The sequence below is a fragment of the Narcine bancroftii genome, chromosome 1 (assembly GCF_036971445.1).
Source record: "Narcine bancroftii isolate sNarBan1 chromosome 1, sNarBan1.hap1, whole genome shotgun sequence".
Taxonomy (NCBI): domain Eukaryota; kingdom Metazoa; phylum Chordata; class Chondrichthyes; order Torpediniformes; family Narcinidae; genus Narcine; species Narcine bancroftii.
Window position 1 is genome coordinate 321,134,546 of NC_091469.1, and position 21,498 is coordinate 321,156,043.

At 41.1% G+C, this 21,498-nt stretch overlaps 1 protein-coding gene and 1 long non-coding RNA gene across 19 annotated transcripts in view; one reads left to right on the forward strand and one right to left on the reverse strand.

Annotated features, from left to right (window-relative positions):
* Window positions 1–21,498, reverse strand: part of ctnnd2b (catenin (cadherin-associated protein), delta 2b) — a 1,542,927-nt gene that overhangs the window by 1,009,234 nt on the left and 512,195 nt on the right. For all 12 annotated transcript variants that reach the window (XM_069906986.1, XM_069906993.1, XM_069907003.1 and 9 more), the window contains one exon: window positions 11,013–11,146. In XM_069906986.1, coding sequence (XP_069763087.1) covers window positions 11,013–11,146 — 134 coding nt within the window. The remainder of the gene's footprint in view (window positions 1–11,012; window positions 11,147–21,498) is intronic.
* The window catches only part of LOC138747704 (uncharacterized), a 106,666-nt gene continuing 85,218 nt past the window's right edge, over window positions 51–21,498 (forward strand). For 3 of the 7 annotated variants that reach the window (XR_011347642.1, XR_011347640.1, XR_011347637.1), the window contains exons 1-2: window positions 51–192; window positions 7,180–7,255. This is a non-coding gene — a long non-coding RNA (uncharacterized lncRNA). Of the gene's footprint in view, window positions 193–7,179; window positions 7,256–9,632; window positions 9,825–10,297; window positions 10,737–10,801; window positions 11,350–16,429; window positions 16,584–21,498 lie in introns of those variants that run through there. The other 4 variants (XR_011347633.1, XR_011347641.1, XR_011347638.1 and 1 more) reach the window with 4 other exon arrangements.

The window sequence follows — 21,498 nt, forward strand, 5'->3', positions numbered from 1 at the left end:
GACACACATTAATTGTCCATGTTTATGATTCAACATTTCTTCACTGAAGATATCGCACAAAATTGCCTTATATCTGCTGTGAAGCAAATAAACCTTTATCGAGGAGATTACCAAGAGAGTTGATGAAGGAAAGGTTGTGGATGTTTTCTACATGGACTTTAGTAAGACCTTTGAAAAGGTCCCACATGGGAGGTTAGTCAGGAACGTTCAGAAGCTCGGTATTCAAGGCGAATTTGCAATCTGGATCTGATACTGGCTGGAGTAGTGGTGGATGATGCTTCTCAGACTGGAGGCCTGTGACTAGTAGTGTGCCTCAGGGATCAATGCTGAGACCATTGTTGTTTCTCTATATCAATGATCTGGATGATAATGTGGTAAATTGTATCAGCACATTTCCAGATAACACTAAGATTGGACGTTCTGTAAATATTGAAGACATTTTTCAAAGCTTACAGAGGGATCTGAACCAACTGGGATGAAAAATGGCAAATGGAATATAATGCTGTCAAGTGTGAGGTGTTGCAATTTGGAAGGACAATCAAAGAAAGGACATAATAATAAATGGTAGGGCACTGAGGAGTACAGTAGAACAGAGGGATTTGGGAATACAGATAAATAATTCCCTGAAAGTGGAGTCACAGGTGGATAGGGAGAGCTTTTGGCATATTGGCCTTCATAAATCATAGTGTTGAGCACAGAAGTTGGGATGTTATGATAAAGTTGTATAAGACATTGGTGAGGCCAAATTTGGAGTATTGTGTGCAGCTTTAGTCACCTAACTACTGGAAAGATATTAATAAGATAGAAAAAGTGCAGAGAAGATTTATTAGATGTTGCCTAAACTTCAGGCACTGAGTTACAGGTAAAGGTTAAACAGGTTAGGACTTTATTCCTGGAGCATAGAAGAATGAGGGGAGATTTTACAGACGATTCTAAAATTATGAGGGAGATAGATAAAGTATATATAGATAGTTTTTTTTCTACTGAAGTTAGGTAAGATACAAACCAGAGGTCATGGATTAAAGGTGAATGGGAAAAAGTCTATGTTCTATGTTCATTTGGGAGAACTTCTTCACACAGAGAGGTGAGAGTGTGGAACGAGCTGCCAGCTGAAGTGGTGAATGTGGGGTCAATTTTAACACTTAAGAAGAATTTGGACAGGTACATGGATGGGAGGAGCATGGAGGGCTATGGACTGGGTGCAGGTCAGTGGGACTAGGCCAAAAAGGTTGGTTCTGCACAAACGAGAAGGGCCTGTTTCTGTGCTGTAATGTTCTAACAATAACCATTAGTGTTGCCCAGCACCCCTTAGAAAGAGAGAGTCCCCGCAGAGCCAATTTGTCTCCAGCGCTCCTGTAGCCTCACCAGCCGCACCAATTCCAGGCCTTTTCTGAAATAAGATTTAATCCCTAACAGCAGAGATCAAAAACCCCAAGATTAAAAATGAAATACAGCAGTCCAGTGAAACGTCATCCAGCAATGATTCTGTCTCCAACTATCAAAATGATTTGCCACTTTTCCTTCATTTTAAACTGTTATTTTCGATTTGCCATCCTTTGGTCAATCAAAAGGATTTATTATTGTCATGTATCCATGCTATAATTACAGAATCTATTACTTCCATGACATTTGACTCAAAACCGAGCATCTCATCATTCCAATGCAGTGAATATAAATGATACTTTGTCATTCATTGAAAGGACATTCCTCCCACTGCATATTTTCTGTGGTTGTAACTGAAACATTTTCTTTTTTCTCAATATTTTTATTATTTTACATAAGTAAACAGATATATACAGAAAATGTGTAAAATACACAAAATGGAAATCTCAAATATAAAGAAATCAACAAAATTGTCTAATTCAAAGAGAACATCTATAAGGTAAAAGAACATCTTACAATTTTACCCTGAATTTTATATTTTCTTTTCCTCCCCCTTCTCTTGAGCCTGTTACCAAAGCCAAGTTCTATAATTTAGGAATATCCTGTACCTGGAGTTTGGAAGGCAGGTTTTATATTCAAACTAGAGGTTCTGAAAGTCGTTCAGGAAAGGACCCCATAAATTTTGAAACTCTATGTCCAAGTGACTGACAGGATAACAAATCTTTTATTGACTTAAACAGGACATACTATCCCTCAGCCTCTGAGAATGGATGGGCGAGGGATCACCCCTCCAATGCAGTAAATATTGGACATCTGGCAAAAAGACAGAACCCGAGATTTTATTGGAGTCAAATGATTAAATCTCTCCAGTGGTACCAAAGAGGGTTAGGTTTGAGGTTTAAATTAAGGATTGGGTTTGGAAGACATCCCTTCAGTAGTCTTCAAGTCTAGGGCACATCCAATACATAAAGTAAGGGAGGCCTTGTTTTTAATTGCAACAAGAATTTCCATCTGGATAAATACGAGATAATTTAACTTGGGGCATATGAGTATAATGCATAACTTTAAATTGCAACAAACAATGATGGACACAGGGGGATGTGGAGTTAACCAACTTAAAATTTAAATCCCAAACCTCATTTAACAATGAAAGGCTTAGATCCTGTTTCCATGCAGATTAAATTTTATCAACAAGGTCAGATCTTAAATCATAAATAATGAACATTAAACCTTTATTATTGGTTTGTAAATTAAAAAAAAAAAACCATATCAAGAATGTTCGTATCAGGTATACCAGGAAAGTTAGAGAATGCAGAAAATGTCTGACTTGTAAATATCTGGGGAAAAAAAATGGGTATTTGGTAGGTTGAACTTTTCAGAAAGTTGATGCAAAGCAGTTATCAAGAAAAAGGTCTTTAAAATGCTCAATACCCAGTCTATTCCATTCATGAAATACAGAATCATTCAAGGAAGGATGGAAGAAATGATTGACTAGGATAGGACTTGAAAAAGAGAAAATTATAAAATCCAAGATATTTACTGTGTTGGGCCCATGTCCTTATAGTGTGCCCTAACAACTGGGTTAGCCATTGATTTATTGAAGGAAAAAGGAAGTGAGGATCTAAGAAGAACTGGAATGGAGAGATTTTTAGCTGTATGCAACTCCATAGCTACCCACAGCAGGCAGTCAAGCCGTTTCTGTTAGTGTATCCAAAACATGGGGTTGCATATATTGGCCGCCCAGTAATACAATCCGAAATTAGGCAATGCCAAACCACCATTTCTTTTAGCTTTCTGAAGGAGATCTTTATCTAACTGAAGTCCTATTATGTAGAATCTAATGAGTCAAAAAAGATTTAGGAATAAATGTTGGTGTGGTCTGTAAAAGATACAAGAATTTAGGCAAAATATTCATTTTGATAGAGTTAATTTGGTCCACCAAAGATGTGGACAAGGGTGTCACTGCATTAAATGCTGTTTCACATGTTTTAACAAGGTTCCTAAAAAGACACCTATGATTTCTTGTAACTGTAATACTCAAATAAGTAAATTAATTTTTGAAAACCTTCGTATACACTAGTTGTTTTCACATGGCAAGTGAGTGGTGACCTTTCTTTGTCCAGGTGAGATTCTTGGGAATTCAGGACCACCCAGGCCTTTTATACCACAGTCCAAATTCCAGGGAATTTGCCCTCCTTGGTAATTTGGGGGGTGGGGGTAATTCCCCCAACCGGTGATGCACTACGCATTCACAGAGTAAGCTGAGTAAGTTGACACCCCCGTCTGTCGGTCACTCGCTCGCCTCCTCCCTCTACCACCCCAGCCACCTGTTGCCCACCACCCCCCGCGCTTTGGCACGTTGCAACAGCAGCACAATGTGGGATCAATGGCCATGTTCATTAACCATAATTTCTCACGCAGCTGGAACAATCTGGAAAATCCAGCTGCGAGAAGGATTATGGTTAATGAGAATGGTCATTGATCCCACATTGTGCTGCTGTCATGATGGGCTGAAGTGGCCTGCTGTTGTAAGGAGGTATGAATATTTAAATTTTAATCGCCTACGTGACACAGCATGCAAATGGTCAACCTACATTTAAATTAAGGATTAAGGATGGGTTTGGAAGACATCTCTCCAGTAGTCTTCAAGGCTAGGGCACATCCAATACATACAAGTAAGGGAGGCCTTGTCTTTAATCGCAACAAGAATTTCCATCTGGATAAATACGAGATAATTTAACTTACAAGGTCGGGCCACGGACCCATTTAAAATTCCTAGGCCGACCGTTTCACATCACAGGTTCCCAAGGATCTTTATTTTACACCGTGGTGTGAAAAGGCCTGGTGATGCAAGTATATTCACAGGGAAAAGTTTGCTTTTATGCAAATTTAGTTTGTACATAGAAAACTGACTAAATTGAGTAAGTAATGACAACATAGGAGGCAGGGCAGTATCAGGGCTTGATATGAAAAGCAAAAGATAATCTGCATAAAGGGAAATTTTATGTTACCTCCCTTCCTCCAGATCCTTATGATGTCCTCACAGCTTCGAAATGCAATCACTAGTGGCCCAATGGCCAAATCAAAAAGTAATGGAATTAGAGGACACCTTTGACGGGTTCCCCGTTGGAGTTTAAAAGGTTGTGACTGTTGAAAGTTAGTGAGAATTGAAGCTGTAGGGCACAAGTACAGTAATATTATCCATGCAATAAAACTTAACCAAAATTATTTTTTTCTAACAGCAAATAAATAGTTCCACTTCACACGGTCAAATACTTTCTCCACATTTAAAGAAAGGACACGTTCAGGAACCACACCTGAGGATGAACATTGAAATAAGCAGCAATTTTTAATAAAGCTGATTTGATCCTTGAATATAACTGACAGTAAAACATTCTCCAATCTACGGACCAAAACCTTCACCAAAATTTTAATATCAACTTTTAATAAGGTAATTGGCCTGAAGGAGGAGCACTCTTTCTTTGCAATAAAAGTAATACCAGTTTCAATGAATGATGCTGGAAGTTTACCTTCCTTAAACAAATCAGAAAACACAGAACTTAAATATGGTGAGAACAAAGAAGAAAATGGCTTGAATAATTCCACAGGAAACCCATCAGGGCCTGGGTATTTTCCAGATTGCAAAGAGGAGATAGCCACAGTTATCTCTACTTGAGATAAAGTCTTGTTTTGTTATCTGGAGAAAATGTGGGAATGTTTAAACTATTTTTTAAAAAATTCCATCAAACTATTATCATTTTGAAATTCAGAAGTGTAAAGTCGGGAATAAAAATTCCTGTCAGTAATGTTTGAGTGATCCAAAGTAACATTACCATCCTCTATTTTAATATTTTAATTTTCTGTCTTGCTTCAAATACTTTCAGCTGATCAGCAAATAACTTCCCAGATTTACCACTGTGAATATAGAAGAGATGCTAATTTTTCAAAAGTTGGCATTCAGTTGGATGTGTTGAAAGGAGGTCAAATTTTGTTTGCTTTTTATGTAGTTGTGGATTTCTAACCTAAGCGTATTGATGATCTATTTCTGTAATTTGATTAACTCTTTCTAAGCTCTTCTTTTTATATTCGCTATATAAGAGATCATTTTCCCCCAAAGCATCACAGACAATCAAACTGGAAGTTTCTGTAAAAGTATTTGTTCCAAAGAAAAAGGTTATCTGCTGCTCCATAAATTTCACAAATTCAATATCAGACAGTGAAGTTGAATTGAAACGCCAGTGTCTATTTATTTGAGGAAGATCAGGAATAACTTACAAGGTCATAATCAGATATCACTATACTCTTACAAGCACAAGAGCGAGTCAATTGAATTAATTGATTAGCAATAAGAAAATAATCAATCCTAGAAAAAGTATGGTGAACATGTGAAAAGAAAGAATACTCTCTCCTATTTTGATAAAGAAAATACCATTTGTTATAAATATCATAATCTGAAAGGAAGAATTGAATAAATGAGGTGGACTTCCACGTCCACGTCGTCAGCTGCAGGCTCGTTTGTGGCTGACAAGTCCGATGCGGGACAGGCAGACACGGTTGCAGTGGTTGCAGGGGAAAATTGGTTGGTTGGGGTTGGGTGTTGGGTTTTTCCTCCTTTGCCTTTTGTCAGTGAGGTGGGCTCTGCGGTCTTCTTCAAAGGAGGTTGCTGCCCGCCAAACTGTGAGGCACCAAGATGCACGGTTTGAGGCGTTATCAGCCCACTGGCGGTGGTCAATGTGGCAGGCACCAAGAGATTTCTTTAGGCAGTCCTTGTACCTTTTCTTTGGTGCACCTCTGTCACGGTGGCCAGTGGAGAGCTCGCCATATAATACGATCTTGGGAAGGCGATGGTCCTCCATTCTGGAGACGTGACCCATCCAGCGCAGCTGGATCTTCAGCAGCGTGGACTCGATGCTGTCGACCTCTGCCATCTCGAGTACCTCGACGTTAGGGGTGTGAGCGCTCCAATGGATGTTGAGGATGGAGTGGAGACAACGCTGGTGGAAGCGTTCTAGGAGCCGTAGGTGGTGCCGGTAGAGGACCCATGATTCGGAGCCGAACAGGAGTGTGGGTATGACAACGGCTCTGTATATGCTTATCTTTGTGAGGTTTTTCATTTGGTTGTTTTTCCAGACTCTTTTGTGTAGTCTTCCAAAGGCGCTATTTGCCTTGGCGAGTCTGTTGTCTATCTCATTGTCGATCCTTGCATCTGATGAAATGGTGCAGCCGAGATAGGTAAACTGGTTGAACGTTTTGAGTTTTGTGTGCCCGATGGAGATGTGGGGGGGCTGGTAGTCATGGGGAGCTGGCTGATGGAGGACCTCAGTTTTCTTCAGGCTGACTTCCAGGCCAAACATTTTGGCAGTTTCCGCAAAGCAGGACGTCAAGCGCTGAAGAGCTGGCTCTGAATGGGCAACTAAAGCGGCATCGTCTGCAAAGAGTAGTTCACGGACAAGTTTCTCTTGTGTCTTGGTGTGAGCTTGCAGGCACCTCAGATTGAAGAGACTGCCATCCGTGCGGTACCGGATGTAAACAGCGTCTTCATTGTTGGGGTCTTTCATGGCTTGGTTCAGCATCATGCTGAAGAAGATTGAAAAGAGGGTTGGTGCGAGAACACAGCCTTGCTTCACGCCATTGTTAATGGAGAAGGGTTCAGAGAGCTCATTGCTGTATATGACCCGACCTTGTTGGTTTTCGTGCAGTTGGATAATCATGTTGAGGAACTTTGGGGGACATCCGATGCGCTCTAGTATTTACCAAAGCCCTTTCCTGCTCACGGTGTCTTACTCACTATTGCAGGATTGGGAGTACAACACAGGATCAAACCAACAATTGAAATCCCCACCAAGCACAAGAGAATACAAGTCCAGGTCAGGTAAGGAAGAAAAGAAAAGTTCAAACAACCCCCACATTATCCACATTAGGGGCATAAATGTTAGCAATATCCACCAATTTATTATACAATTTTCCTGAAACAATAAGATAACGATTGTTAGTAATTGTTATTTTATTGGGATGAAGTAAAGGAATATTTTGGTTAATAAGAAACGAGGCCCCCCCCCCCCCGGCTTTTGCCAGAAAAGTGGATTGAAAATGCTGCCTTCTCCACGACGTCATGAGGTAAGAATTATCAGAGCTACGAATATGTTTCTTGTAAAAAACAATTTCTACTTTAAGTTGTTTTAAGACAAGATAGGACTTTTCTTCTCTTAACAGGATGGTTCAAACCTTTGACTTTCCAACTAACAAAATTTAAATGGTTATCTATAATCCATGGTTAGAGAATAGGTGGAAAAACACGTACATCATCAAAACTCCAAGTGCCATCCTTGAAATGAACAGATTTTTGTTTTGAAAAACCATACAAGGTTAAAGCTTGTGTAGTATCTCAACACAATAACAACATAGAAAAGATCCATTCCCATCTTCACACCACCCTCTCTCCCACCCCAAAACCAAACAGCTGCCAAAGATCCCAGCAGCAAGCTCATCAAAATATTTTTCATCCCCAAAAATCTTACTGTCCTACATAGTAACATCTTGGTTCCAATATTGCCATTAAAACTACACTCTACACTCTGAAAACAACATGCAACTTGGATACGAATACAACCTTATATAAAAAAAAACTACTTTTAGAATTTCTTACACAATTCTAAAAAAAATGAAATAGAAATGCAAACTATGACTTTAAATAAAACTATAAACTTTCCCAATGTTCTGCCCACAAAAAATGAATGAATCCCAGGATTTTAAATGCTCAGAAAACAAGAGTCCAAATGAGTATATTCCCTTATAAAGTGTTAGCAAAACAGAGAAGACCAGATGGTCCTTGCCACTAAATACTGTATGGAAAAAATTATAAAGCTTCAAAATAATAATAATCATATAGCCTCAGTCACCAAGCAGATATTTCTGATGGGCGCGATGTGGAAGAGAGACCATCTATATAACTCCGTCCCTCAAATTCCACACACAACTAATTCTTGTGTCCACTGGAGAGTGCAATACAGAGTCGTGCAGGATGTAGCCAGGAGAGCTTAAATCCTCGGTTGTATAATTCCAATATTACTTCCCTGTACTCAGCTTGCTGATTCATAATTTTGAAAGTTTAATCTTCCACCACGCGGATCTGCTGACTGTGATATTCCAGTTTCCCTCTCTGCTGGCCCTCTTGGATCAGAGTGTCTTTTATCTGGTAATGACGTAAACAAATGATCACCAAGCACGGTCCTGGAGCCTGTTTAGGTGCTAAAGAGCAGTGAGCTCTTTTGATCTCCAGTGGAGATGGGAGTGTCTCCTCCATGGAAAACTTCACATAACAAATCAGAGAAGAATTTTGAAAGGTGTCCGCCTTCAGTAGATTCTGTCAAGCCCAAGATGCGCAGGTTTTTCCGTCTGCTCCGGTTCTCCAGGTCAATAACGTTTGCCGTTAACTTCGAGTTACTTTCATGTAGCTGGCTCAGGTCTTCTGAAGTGAGCTCCAGAAATGATAAACGCTGACCATGCTCCTCCAATAATGACTGGTTTTGATCAACTTTAACCTCTAACAAGCGAAAGGAAGCTTTGAAGTCAGCAGCCAGTACCTGTCTCTCTTGATCCAGTAGGGTAGAAATAGCCTCTTTTGTTAAGGTGGCATTTGCTTCTTCTTTGTTCCTGGATTTTTCACTTCTTGTAGTCATTTTGAAGTAAACAAGAGTAAAAGAAGGGAAAGATGCAAATTATATAACACTTTGGTTGTAAAATAAAAGGTAAGAAGTAAAAAAAATAGAGAGTAGATAGGGGTGCCTGAGAGTTGCATCTGCACCAGTGGTTCTCAACCTTTTTCTTTCCACTTACATACCACTTTAAATATTCCCTATACCATGGGTGCTCTGTGATTAGTAAGGGATTGCTTAAGGTGGGACGTGAGTGGAAAGAAAAAGTTTGCAAACCACTATTTTAATTGTACCTCATTGACTTGTTACATGCACGGTTTCAGAACTCCAAAGGAAATGACAATTTTTCTCAGGCAAAATATTTCAGTAACATTTGGGTCGAGAGCAGTGATTCTCGACCTTCCCTTTCCGCTCACATCCCACCTTACTAAGCAATCCCTTACTAATCACAGAGCATCTATGGCATAGGGATTACTAGAAGTGGTATGTGAGTGGAAAGAAAAAGGTTGAGGACCACTGGTCTACACCATATCACAGCTAGTCCGGAAGCTCTGAAATATTCTTCACACAAACATCTGCAACATTGCTTCACAGGAGATTTACAATGGAATCTTTGGAACATCGTAAGATTAGTCCATTCCATGAAGCTTGCAGTTTCTTTAGAATTCTGGCATATTACTGCTGAATCAAACAAGAAATGTAATTACAGCCGAATCTCAACTTATGCCCGATCGAGTAACGTCTGATCACAGAAACATCCAAGGGCTTAATAAAAATTTGAAATCAATAATATATGTAGGTATTGTGTAATTACGTTAATGTGTACTCTCTCTATTTGTTATAATAAAAGCACACTGTAGTGTATAGCATTTTTCTAATCTTGATAGCATCCGCCATCAAATCACATTCTGTGTGGTCTCTTGTTTGCGTGTTATCTCATTGGCTAAATTTTATCTGAAAATATACTGAGCATCATAGTATTTGGACATGTGTATGTACAATGTAGAGGTTTAGGTAAATATGTCATGGTATCTTATGCTGTACAGTATAACCTATAATGACCGACTTACGTCCGGATCGATTTGTGTCCCCACTTCCAGAATGTAACCTGGACGCAAGTCAATGCACGGCTATAACAATTTTTATTAAACAAATTCAAAGTGGGAGGCTCCTGATGAATCCAAAAAGAAATAAAATATATTCTGAAAACCAGTTTCAAAAACCTTTATCTCAACCAAATTCTTTGTTTCTTTTCCCAGAATATCCAGAACCAAGACATAAATAATATCCAGAATTATTCACAGTTCTTTAAAACAAAAATAACAATTCAGAAGAAAGCATTTTGATAAAAAATATTGCATTCTGACAAACCGAATGTTCTGTGGCATGTCCGAGGAAACATCAAAAAGCATTTTGTTCACACTTGCCAACTGAAACCACCAGTCACTTCTCAATATGAAGGCATTTATCTGCTAATATTCAGGATTGGCAGTGAACTTGTGGAGAGCTATTCTCCAAATGTTTTTGTGCTTTTGAATGCTCAAAATATTCATCATCGCAGAGAACCACCTTCTGATGCCAAATGGAAATCAAAAAGGCACGACGTTGTCGTATCGGATAAATTCTGAGCATCGGGCAGACACCTGCCACCCTGCACCAATAAACAGATGTGTTCCTCGAAAATGCAGAGAATTAACATCCCCGCAGTTTTAATAAATGTTGAATTCAGCAACATTCTAAACATTAATTTTTATTTGCTGCAGGCTCCAGAATAATCACATGGATTGGCAACTCTGACTTCTCCGCTTTGTTTGAATGGAGCCTTCATATAAGACAGCACCCGAGTTTGGCATTAGCTCTCCCTCCCCCTCCCCCCACCCCCCACCAATCGCCTGGTGAAAGGCTCCAAGGACACACACACAGTTTGGCATTCAGCATGATGCACTTTTCAAGAGGTTAAACAAGGGCGCCTACCTGTTCTTTGACTGAAGCCAGAATAGCAGAAGTGGTCTCTGGCTCAGAGCCATCTCCGTTGGAAGCAGTTAGCATGGGACTCAGCAAATTACTTTTGTCAGATGCAGATGTCTGCTCTGGAATTGGCATAACTCCTGCATATTTTGGAAAAGAAAGGGACGGGGAAGTGGAATAGAAACAAAACAATATCTGTTAATAAACACAATCAAGTGCCGACATTGAGTACATGCAGTTCTACAAGTACAAACCATCATTTGCTCCATTTCCTTCTATTCCCTTTTTCTATTTCAAACAAATCTAGTTTCCCCTTTGATTTTTTTTTGCCACATCTCAAGTATTTGTTAGTAGCATCTTCCACACTCTATATGAGTTGTTACCCCAGCATTATGCTCAATTTTTCTTTGCGTTATTTTTCAAATCATCTCCAATAAATTTCCTACAGTAATGGAACTAATCTTCAGAACTGGTGGGAACCTGTTTGTCCGGAACCAAGGTCAAATGAACAGCTATCATGGAGCAGGACATAGATCAGTGGTTTTCAAACATTTTCTTTCCATTCATGTACCACCTTAAGTAATCCCCATGCCATAGGTGGTCTGTGATTAGTCAGAAATTACTTAAGGAGGTATGTGATGGGTCTTTAGATAAAGAAATTGATGCCAGGATCATCAAGGTCAACCAAGCTCTGGGGACGCTGCACACCAGAGTGCTCATTCAACTGAATGTCTGCATCTCCACAAAGCTGAAAGTCTACAGAGCTGTGGTCATTCCTTCTCTCCTATGTGGATAGGAGACCTGGACTCTGTATCGACGTCACATCAAACAACTGCAGAAATTTCACATGTGCGCCCTCATTTGCATGCTTGGCATCTGTTAGCAAGACCCGGAGGTCTTGGGTCAGGCAAAGTCCACCTGCAAATGAGTCCCTGATCTCATCAGAGTTCAGATGCGGTGGGTGTGAATCGTCATCAGAATGGACGGCCATCACCACCACCTTTCCAGCTGCTCTATGGTGAATTGGAGAGTTCAGGGTCGTTCAAACAAGTGCTGTAAAGACACTAAAGGAAATCCTATGCTACTGTTTCATCAAGCCGAAAGAACTAGAAGCTGTGGCTGCTGTCTGGTCCTGTTGATGAGCCCTGTGTGATGAAGCCTACACCAGTTTTGGAGATAGGAGCTGCCAAACACAGATGGAAGACCATAAACAGTGTCACAAAGCAGCAGCCACAGTTATTACAACTATGGTCTTCTAGTGCTGTCATTGTGCTAGACTCTGAGATTATTCTGGATTATTGCTATTAATGAGTTGTGGTATGTCTCTGCCACGAATGTTAGTAGATCATTCACATAACTGTGGAATTTCTCAAGTCTGTAGACCAGACCTAGGCACCCTTTCTCGATCTGTGCATATCGATGTTCAGATGTGGTCATTTTCCTTGATATGTTGCTACTGGCCTCCAGTTTTCTCCCACAGCCTGAAGTAGTACGGCACCTAGTGCACCTTTTGAAGCACCCGTAGATATTTTAGTATTTCTGGATGTGTCAAAGAATGTCAGAAGTGCTGTTTCTGTAGTTAGAATGGTCTTAAGTTGTCTCCATTCTTCTTCAAGGTCGTCTGTCCACTTGAATTCATACTTGTCCTATAACAACTTCCTTAGGTACATTATTTTGGAAGACAGGTTTGCTATGAATTTACGAATGAAATTGATAATTTCCAGCACACTCAATACATCTATTTTTGTAAGTGGGTCTTTTATTGTGTTGTTTTTGTGTGGATCCCCATTGGATCATGTCATCCATGTACACATGTAATCCTTCTATGATGTGCCTCTTAGACTTCCAATGAAGATCCAGAGCTGAGGAAATTCCACAAGGCATCCTCAGACAGGAGTATTGGCCAAACGGTGTATTAAATCTTCAGTATTCTGTGCTATCTTCATGCTGTTTTTTTTTTTGCCAGAAGCCTTGGGATGCATCCAATTTGGTGAAAAACTTTGCACCAGCCATCTCGCTTGTAACTTCATCCCTGGTTGGAATCTGATAATGTTCCCTCTTTACACTGGCATTCAAGTCTTACAGGTCCATGCACACACGTGTAGGACACTGTTCTTTTTGATACACACCATTGAATTCACCCATTCTGTGGGCTCCTCCACTTTCTTTATGACTCCTAGTGCAGTCATTCAATCGAGTTCCTGCTTGTGCTTTTATAGTGGTGCTAGAACCCACCTCGGGGCCTGCACTACTGGCTGTGCATCCTCCTTTAACTGTATCTTATAGGTGAATGGTAGAATTCCAAACATTTGAAGATATCTGGAAATTGATCCAGTTGTTCTATGCAATGTTACTGTTAATGTGGTATACCCTCTTGACTAGGTTTAAGTTTTCACATGCTTTGTTACCAAGCAGTGAATAATGTTCATCTGGGACTACTATGAACCTGAGGTGATGTTCTTTATCTTGAGTTTACATGTACCTTTCGCGTCAATGCTTTGTCGATTGTACAGGATTTTCATGGATGTATGGCTTTATCTTCATTGCCCTGGTGTTGTGCTCAAAGATCAAATTGACCTTTGTAATGTGTCTAACTTGAAAGGAATATTTGTTCCATTTGTATACAATGACAGAGTTCCATTTATCCAGCTCAATACTGTTCACTTCCTGCACCATAATACCCACGAAAATTGTATCACTGAGAGCAGTTTCTTCTATAGTGTGTACACTATTACTTCTATTTAGTTTCTCTTTGGAAAAATATTGCATTGTATAGTGATTCTGCCCCTTTGTACTTGTTACAGACTTTTCCAGAAGCTGGGCATTGCTTAGTGCACCATTTACAATTGAATGTCTCATACTTTGTTTATGTGTGCGTCCAGACACTGTGGGTATAACTATGCCTTCATTTTCACTGGCTTTTACACTATCACTGAACTTTTTTGTGTGCTGCAGAGCTAATTCACTGGTGTGGCATATCTTCACAGCTCTAGCTAAGGTAAGCACTGGCTCTTGTAGCAATCTCTCTCTAACTTTCTTAACATTAATCAGAAACACAACTTGATCAAGGATCATTGAATCTTGCAGCAAATCAAAATTGCATCTTCTTGCTTTAAATCTGTTAAAAAGCTATCAAAGCATTCTCCCTGCAGCTGCATGCATGAGTGAGACATGTACTTCTCAAAGGTTTCATTTTTATTTGGTGAACAGTGTTCATCAAACATCTCAATAACCTTGACGAATTTCCTCTGGTCTTATGCCTCAGCAAAAACAAAAGTGCTGAAAATCACAAGAGCTTGAGGTCCCACTACAGTCAGTAGCTGAGCAATCTCCTGTGTATCTGGTTCGCTATTGATTCCAAGCATTTGCAGGTACTGCATAAACCTTTGTGTAAACAACTTCCACTCATGATCAATATTTCCAGTCCAATTTACAGTGTTAGGAGTTTTTAAACTCTCCATATTTTCTCTGCTGATATCGACTGTTAATCACTGTGGCATTTTTTTTCTTTCCCTCCTATGCACAGCAGAACTTGGCTGTTCCTTCAACTCCTGGTACCATGTGATGTTTCTTTTATTATTATATAGATATGTGGGTTATTTTTATAACAACTAGATTTATTGACTAAGCAAACAGCACTAGGACAGAACATACACGTCAGACCTCATGTGGAGGTATCCATCTTGAATTTACCCATGATGCAACAGCATTCCCCAGATGCTACACACTCCATCTCTGACTCCTCCTAGTGGAGGAGAGGGAAATATGTTTTTGGTGGTGGGATCATGTTTAAGATGCAGTATTGAGGCCGTTTTACACTCATTTAACAAAGATGGACAAGCTGCATCATTCACAAGAACCGAAGTACTCTCTGCTTCAAATTTCCTCATGGGAAGTGTTTTCTTGGCAGACAAAGGAAAAGATCCAAGGATATGCTCAAAATCCTCCTCAATAACTCCAGGGAATCTCTCGCTCATGATCACATAAGAGAACCACTGGGGATAAAAATTGGGAAGCCATGAATCTGGAGCATAAAGAGGCTTTGTTCAAGCAGCAGGAGTGCAAAACCTCTCAAAATACCAATTCAATCGTCCTGTCAGCCACCACAAGTTCCCAGCTATGAAAGAGTCTGAAGTTAATTGGGTGGCACGGACACGTGGGCCGAAATGGCCTGTTACCATGCTGCATGTCTAAATTTTTGTGGTGTGCTGTTAGCCAGAATCAGACACACACGAGGTAAAGACTGTATAACAGGTTTTAATCCACAAAGACTTCCACAGAGCCAGGCTGGCTGAGGCTGCAGCAACTCTGAGTGAGGCCTCGGGAGGCCGGCGCAGGCTTATAACCCAGAGGGTGATTGACACCCGACCGAATGGGGCTTGATCCATTCAGGCCGACTGATTGACAGCCAGCCAGGTGTTGTCCTGTCCCCTTACACTCCTGCAAGTACAGAGGTTGCCCCCTGCAGTAGGCCAGTGGTGTACCACCACAATTTAAAAAAATTAAAAATTCCTCATTAAACACTGCAGAAACCACAGAAGAGGAGAGGAAACAAGTCAACATTGATCTTAAAGGACTACTGAAGAGGTGTCACGCCACTCTGTTCATCAAGAAAATTCCCCTTAATTTCTAAAGGACAACCTTGCACACTGAATATTTCTGCTTTATGAATAAGAATATGCATTTACTCTGTCTTACCAAATGCCTACACAATCTTAAAGATATGTCTTGGGGCACATGTCCATCTTTTTTATTTCCAGAACACAGTCAATTTTCTTTTTATAATTGTACCAGATTCAAGAATAAATCTCAAAAATCAGTTTTGCACCTTCTTCATTACTCCTTCTTATAATATTCACTGATAAATAATATACTTTTGGGTTCATTTTTCCTGCCAAACCTGATGGTTTCACATTTTCCTCTCATTTTACTCCATTTAACCACTCATTTAATCTATTTATTTCATTTTAAAACCTCACGATATTCATCACCACAAATTACTTTCCTACCTACTTTTGTGTCATCAACAAATTTAATAACGATACCTTTTTTTTCCCCATCAGAGATACATCATGGTAATGGCTCATGAACATGTGCTTCCCAATTAATCCAATTAGTTCAGTGCACTGGAAAGAAAGTGATAAAGAACACTAAATGTTCTCTTGATCCTGAGAAAGAGGGATGTGATATAGTCAGGATAATGTGAACTATTTGGTAACCGTGAAAGAATACACCCTTCTCACTGTAGTAGCTGTGGGGCGTATGTTTATGCATATCAGTCAGTGTGAACAGTTTCCTGAGATGGCAGAAGGCATCAGTAAGTAAAATCTCTTGTTATTTGAATCTTGCATCTCCAAGCTATTTAAGAAGCCTCCCAAGTAACTTTAGAGACATAACAGCCCCAATATGTTTTTCTTTGAAAGATGGGAGGAAACCGGAGCACCCAGAGGAAACCCACACAGACAGAGGGAGACATGCAAGCTTCTCATAGACAGCACCAGTTTTGAACCCCGGTTCCAGTTGCTGGCACTGTAACAGCATTGCGCTAACCACTGACCTGGACTTCCATGAATCTGGGTATGTGCCTGGAGATCTTCTTCCCACTGCTAGTGAGAATGCTGAACGACCAAAGGAACTGCTCATACGAACCATCCAAGATTCTCATATACATGGATCTGTTCTGCATATGTGTTATTTGTCTGTGTGTGTGAATGTTATGTCTGGTTGGGTGTGTGCATATTTTACACTGGAGAACATTGTTGTACTTGTGCAATCAGATGACAACAAGCTTGACTTGACTATAATTTCAGTGCAAGGACTGCATTGACACTCGCTGTCAGGCAACCATGACAATAAACATCATATAATTGTCTCCTTCCAGGATGGAAATGAAGAAATTTGTAACTTCTCGTGGATTGCCAACCACTCTTGCACAGAGCAACCACTGAGATTCTGCATTCAAAATGAGCTAATTATATTTCCTTCACTGGCCCCAAACTAGCAGACTTTGCAAGGAGACAATGCATGCCAACTCTATTAGAACAGCAAGAAATTGTATTCTCGGAATCTGTAGTCAATATGTAACAAGAACCAAATCAGTTCGCTGATTGGAATTATGGCAGCTTGCAGCAATCTGCGGTGCGAGCCAGAATCGACTGGTCACGTGAAACCAAAAGGCAGCCATTAGATGACGTGGCTTGTACTGCTGATGAACAACCTGCAAAGAGCCAAATGGAATGAAGCGACAGGAAATGGGATGTATTTAGTCATCAGAATGGAGAAAAATACTTCCACTAGCTGAAACACAGTGGAAAGCTTCAGTGCTCATAATACATCAACATCTTTGGTCACCAAACTACAGGAAAGATATCAATAAAGTAGAAAGAGTGCAGAGAAGATTTACTGACATGTTGCCTGGACTTCAGGAACTGAGTTACAGGGATAGTTTAACAGTATAGAACTTTATTCCCTGGAGCGAAGAAGAATGAGGGGAGTTTTGATAGAGGTATTTAAAATGATGAGGGGAGATAGACAGAGGAAATGCAGATAGGCTTGTCCATTGAGGGTAGGTGGGTTACAAACCAGATGACAAGGGTTAAGAGTGAAAGAGGAAACGTTTAGGGCGAACTTCACACAGAGAGTGGTGGGAGAGTGGAACGAGTTGCCAGCTGAGGTGGTGAATGTGGGCTCAATTTTAACATTTAAGAAGAATTTGGACAGGTACAAAGATGGGAGAGATATTTATAATAAAAAAAATGTAGACATACAGCACGGTAACAGGCCATTTCTGCCCATGACTTCGTGCTGTCCAATTTACACCCCATTAACCAACACCCCCCCCATTCATTTTGAAGGGAGGGAGAAAACTGGAGGACCTGGAGAAAACCCACACAAACACAGGGAGAACGTACAGACAGCAGGGGATTTGAACCCCGGTCCAGTCCTGATCACTGACATTGTAAAGGCGTGGCGCTAACCGCTACGCCAACCATGCCGCCAAAAATGGAGGGCCATGGTCGGAGTATAGGTCAGTGGGTCAAGAGAGAATAATAGTCTGGCACAGACTAAAGGGGCCGAAGGGCCTTCTTCTGTGCGGTAATGATGGTTCGAAGAAGAAAAACCTGACCCTTTTTGTCAGAAATAGATACAGGTGCGTGCGATTCATTCTGGTTTCTGAGTCGAGGATAACCAACAAAATCATTAGCTGAACTAAAATCAACTCTGGTGCTATTCTCACCACTCAGAAATGTGACTATGTTAAATTGTAACTCCATGTTAAAAGCAGGCTCAATTTTAACATATGAGAAAGATTTGGACAGGTGCATGGATGGGAGAGGTCTGGAGGGCTGTGGGCTGGGTGCCATTCAGTGGGAAAAAAATTAGGCAAAAAATTGGTTCAGCAGACTAGAAGGGCCGAAGGGGCCTGTTTCTGTGCTGTAGTGTTCTCTGATTCTAACAGCCCCTTCACCCCACTTATCTGCACTGAACACAATGTGCAAATTAAACTAAAACTGCTGCTTGCACAACCCTCACATTCCTGCATATTCATCCATCTTTCGAGAAGGTGTTTAAATGCTATTTTTGTATCCGAGCATTACCCATGGCACCAATGAGTCTCTGTAATATAAAAAAAAACATGCCTTACACATCTGCTGTAAACTCTCCTACCTCCCCCACCCCATCTTAAATGTCTGCCCTCAAGTATGTGACATTTTCCCCAAATATATCATCAATGCCTCTCATAATAATGGAGGTCTCAACCATCGACCTCAGATAATCCAGAGAAAATAACAAAAGCGTGTCTTTCCTCTACTTATAGCTCATACCCGCTAAACAAGGCAATGCCCTGGTACATCTCTTCTGAAGGCTTTCCCAAGCCTCAACATCCTTCCTGTAATGGGATGACCAGAAATGCGCACAATACTCTGTGCTACTTAACTGAAGTTTTACACAGCAGCAACATGACGTTAAATGTAACTGTCTTGTTTAACTTGAAAGCTAGCATCCATGTATGCTTGTCGACTATGGGGAAACAAAGTTTTAATGTCTGCATCTGGCTTTAGGTTTTGACCACCAGTATAGACTTCCATGATTCTAGGTATGTTGTTTGAAGACCTCTTCCAATCTTATAAAATCCCTTTTCCACTTGCCACACCATCGCTCCACAGCAGATGCAATATCACTAGCTCTCCACTCAGCTCTGGATCACCTTGAAAAGAGCAACTCATTCATCCAGCTCCTCTACATCAACTACAGCTCAGCCTTCAACTCCATTATTCCCTCAGTGTTGATCAAGAAGCTCCAAACCCTAGGCCTCTACATCCCCTCTCTTCAACTGGATCCTTGACTTCCTAATTGGAAGACCATGGTCGGTACGAATCAGAAACAACATCTCCTTCCTCACTGGTGATCAACACAGGTGCACCTCAAGGATGCGTGCATACCCCACTGCTCTACTCACTATACACCCATGACTGTGTGGTCAGGCACAATTCCAATGTTATCTACAAATTTGCTGATAACACCACAGTTGTCAGCAAAATCACAAATGGCAATGAGGGAGATAAATCAGCTCATTGAGTGGTGACACACCAACAACCTTGCACTCAACAGGTGCAAAACTAAAGGGATGATTGAGGACTTCAAGAGGAAGTCAGGAGAACACGAGCCAGTCCTCATCGAGGGCTCAGCAGTGGAGAGGGTCAACTTCTCCGAGGATTTGGCCTGGTGCCTCCATGTCGATGCAATCATGAAGAAGGCCCGCCAGTGGCTCTACTTTGTGAGGAGTTTTGATGAGATTTGGTACGTCACCGAAGATTCTCGAAAATATATGTAGGTGGCCAGCATTCTATCTAGTTGTATCACTTTCTGGTGTGGAGGCGCCAATGCTCAGGACAAGAAAAAACTCCAGGGGGTTGTTAACTCGGCCTGTGACATCACAGGCACCAGACTTCACTCCATCAAGGACATCTACAAGAGGTGGTGTCTAAAGGAAGCATCTTCAATTCTCAAGCACACCCACAACCCAGGATGGCCTACCATCATGCTCAACTTAGCCCTCACCCACCTGGAAAATAAATGTTTGAATGCTGTTCATAGATTTCAGCTCAGCATTCAACACAATCATACCACAGCACCCGATTAGGAAGTTGAATCTGTTGGGCCTAAACTCTGTAACTGGAACCTCAACTTGCTGACTGGAAGACCTCAGTCAGTCCAGATTGGAAACATCATCACACTGAACATGGTGGGGGGGGGGCCTCAGGGCTATGTGCTCAGCTCGCTGCTGTTTACCCTGCTGTAGCAAGATACAGTTCTAATCACATCAAATTCGCTTACATCACGACCGTGGTGGGGCGTATCAGCAAGAATGATGAATCAGTGTACAGAAAGTAGGTGCAATCACTAATGGACTGGTGCCGAGACAGCAACCTACACCTGAACGTCAACAAGACGAAGGAGATGATAGTCGACTTCAAGAGTCCCCGGGAGAGGGGGTGGGGATCATTCTCCACTGACCATCGATGGCTCCTCTGTTGAGGTAGTCAAGAACACCAAATTTCTTGGTGTGTACCTGGCAGAGAATCTCACCTGGTCCCCCAACACCACATCCGTTGCCAAGGCAGCCCAACAACACTTTTACTTCCTACAGAAGTTGGGAAACTTCATTTTCCTCACTACATTCTACATTGAGAGCATCCTATGTCACTGCATCACCAGAATACAAGTCCCTGCAGCGGATAGTAAAGACAGCTGAGGGGATCATTGGGGTCTCTCTCCTAGCCATGATGGACATTTATAATGGCAATAAACATTGTGAAGGACTCCACACACCCCTCCCACAATCTATTCTCCCTCCTGCTATCCGGGAAGACGTACCAAAGCGTTCGGGCCCTCACAACCAGATTGCAAAATAGTTCCCCCTCCCACCCCCCCACCCCCAAGTCGTGAGGCTTCTGAACTCTGGGTGCACACATGGTCAGCAGATGTAAAATTATATTTATAAGCGATATGTTATTTATAAAAACAGTTTCTGATGTAATTTATCCTCGAAAATAATGAGCTCCATGGCCCAGAGAAACACTATTTTGTTTTCCACTTACTCTGCAATGTTTATGGTATGAACGACAAATAAATGCGACTTGACTTGACTACCATCAGGAGAAAGGTACAGGAACCTAAAGTGAGCACTTAGCACCACATGGGCAACTTCTTCCCTGCTGCCATCAGATTCCTAAATGATCAATGATCCAGATACCCTGTCTTACTTGGATTTTTTCTTACACTATTTTTTTATTTATTCTCAATAAGATGGGTTTTTTTTAATCTCAATGTTTGCTCCTGTGATGCTGGTGCAAAACAACACATTTCGTGGCACATTCCTGACCACAAGTTCGGATTCTGAGTTGACTGTCCATAAGTCAAGGCTTCCGATACAAATGTCTAACCGCTTTGAAGACCGCACTCTCCCACGTGGTGCTTATCTTCATGG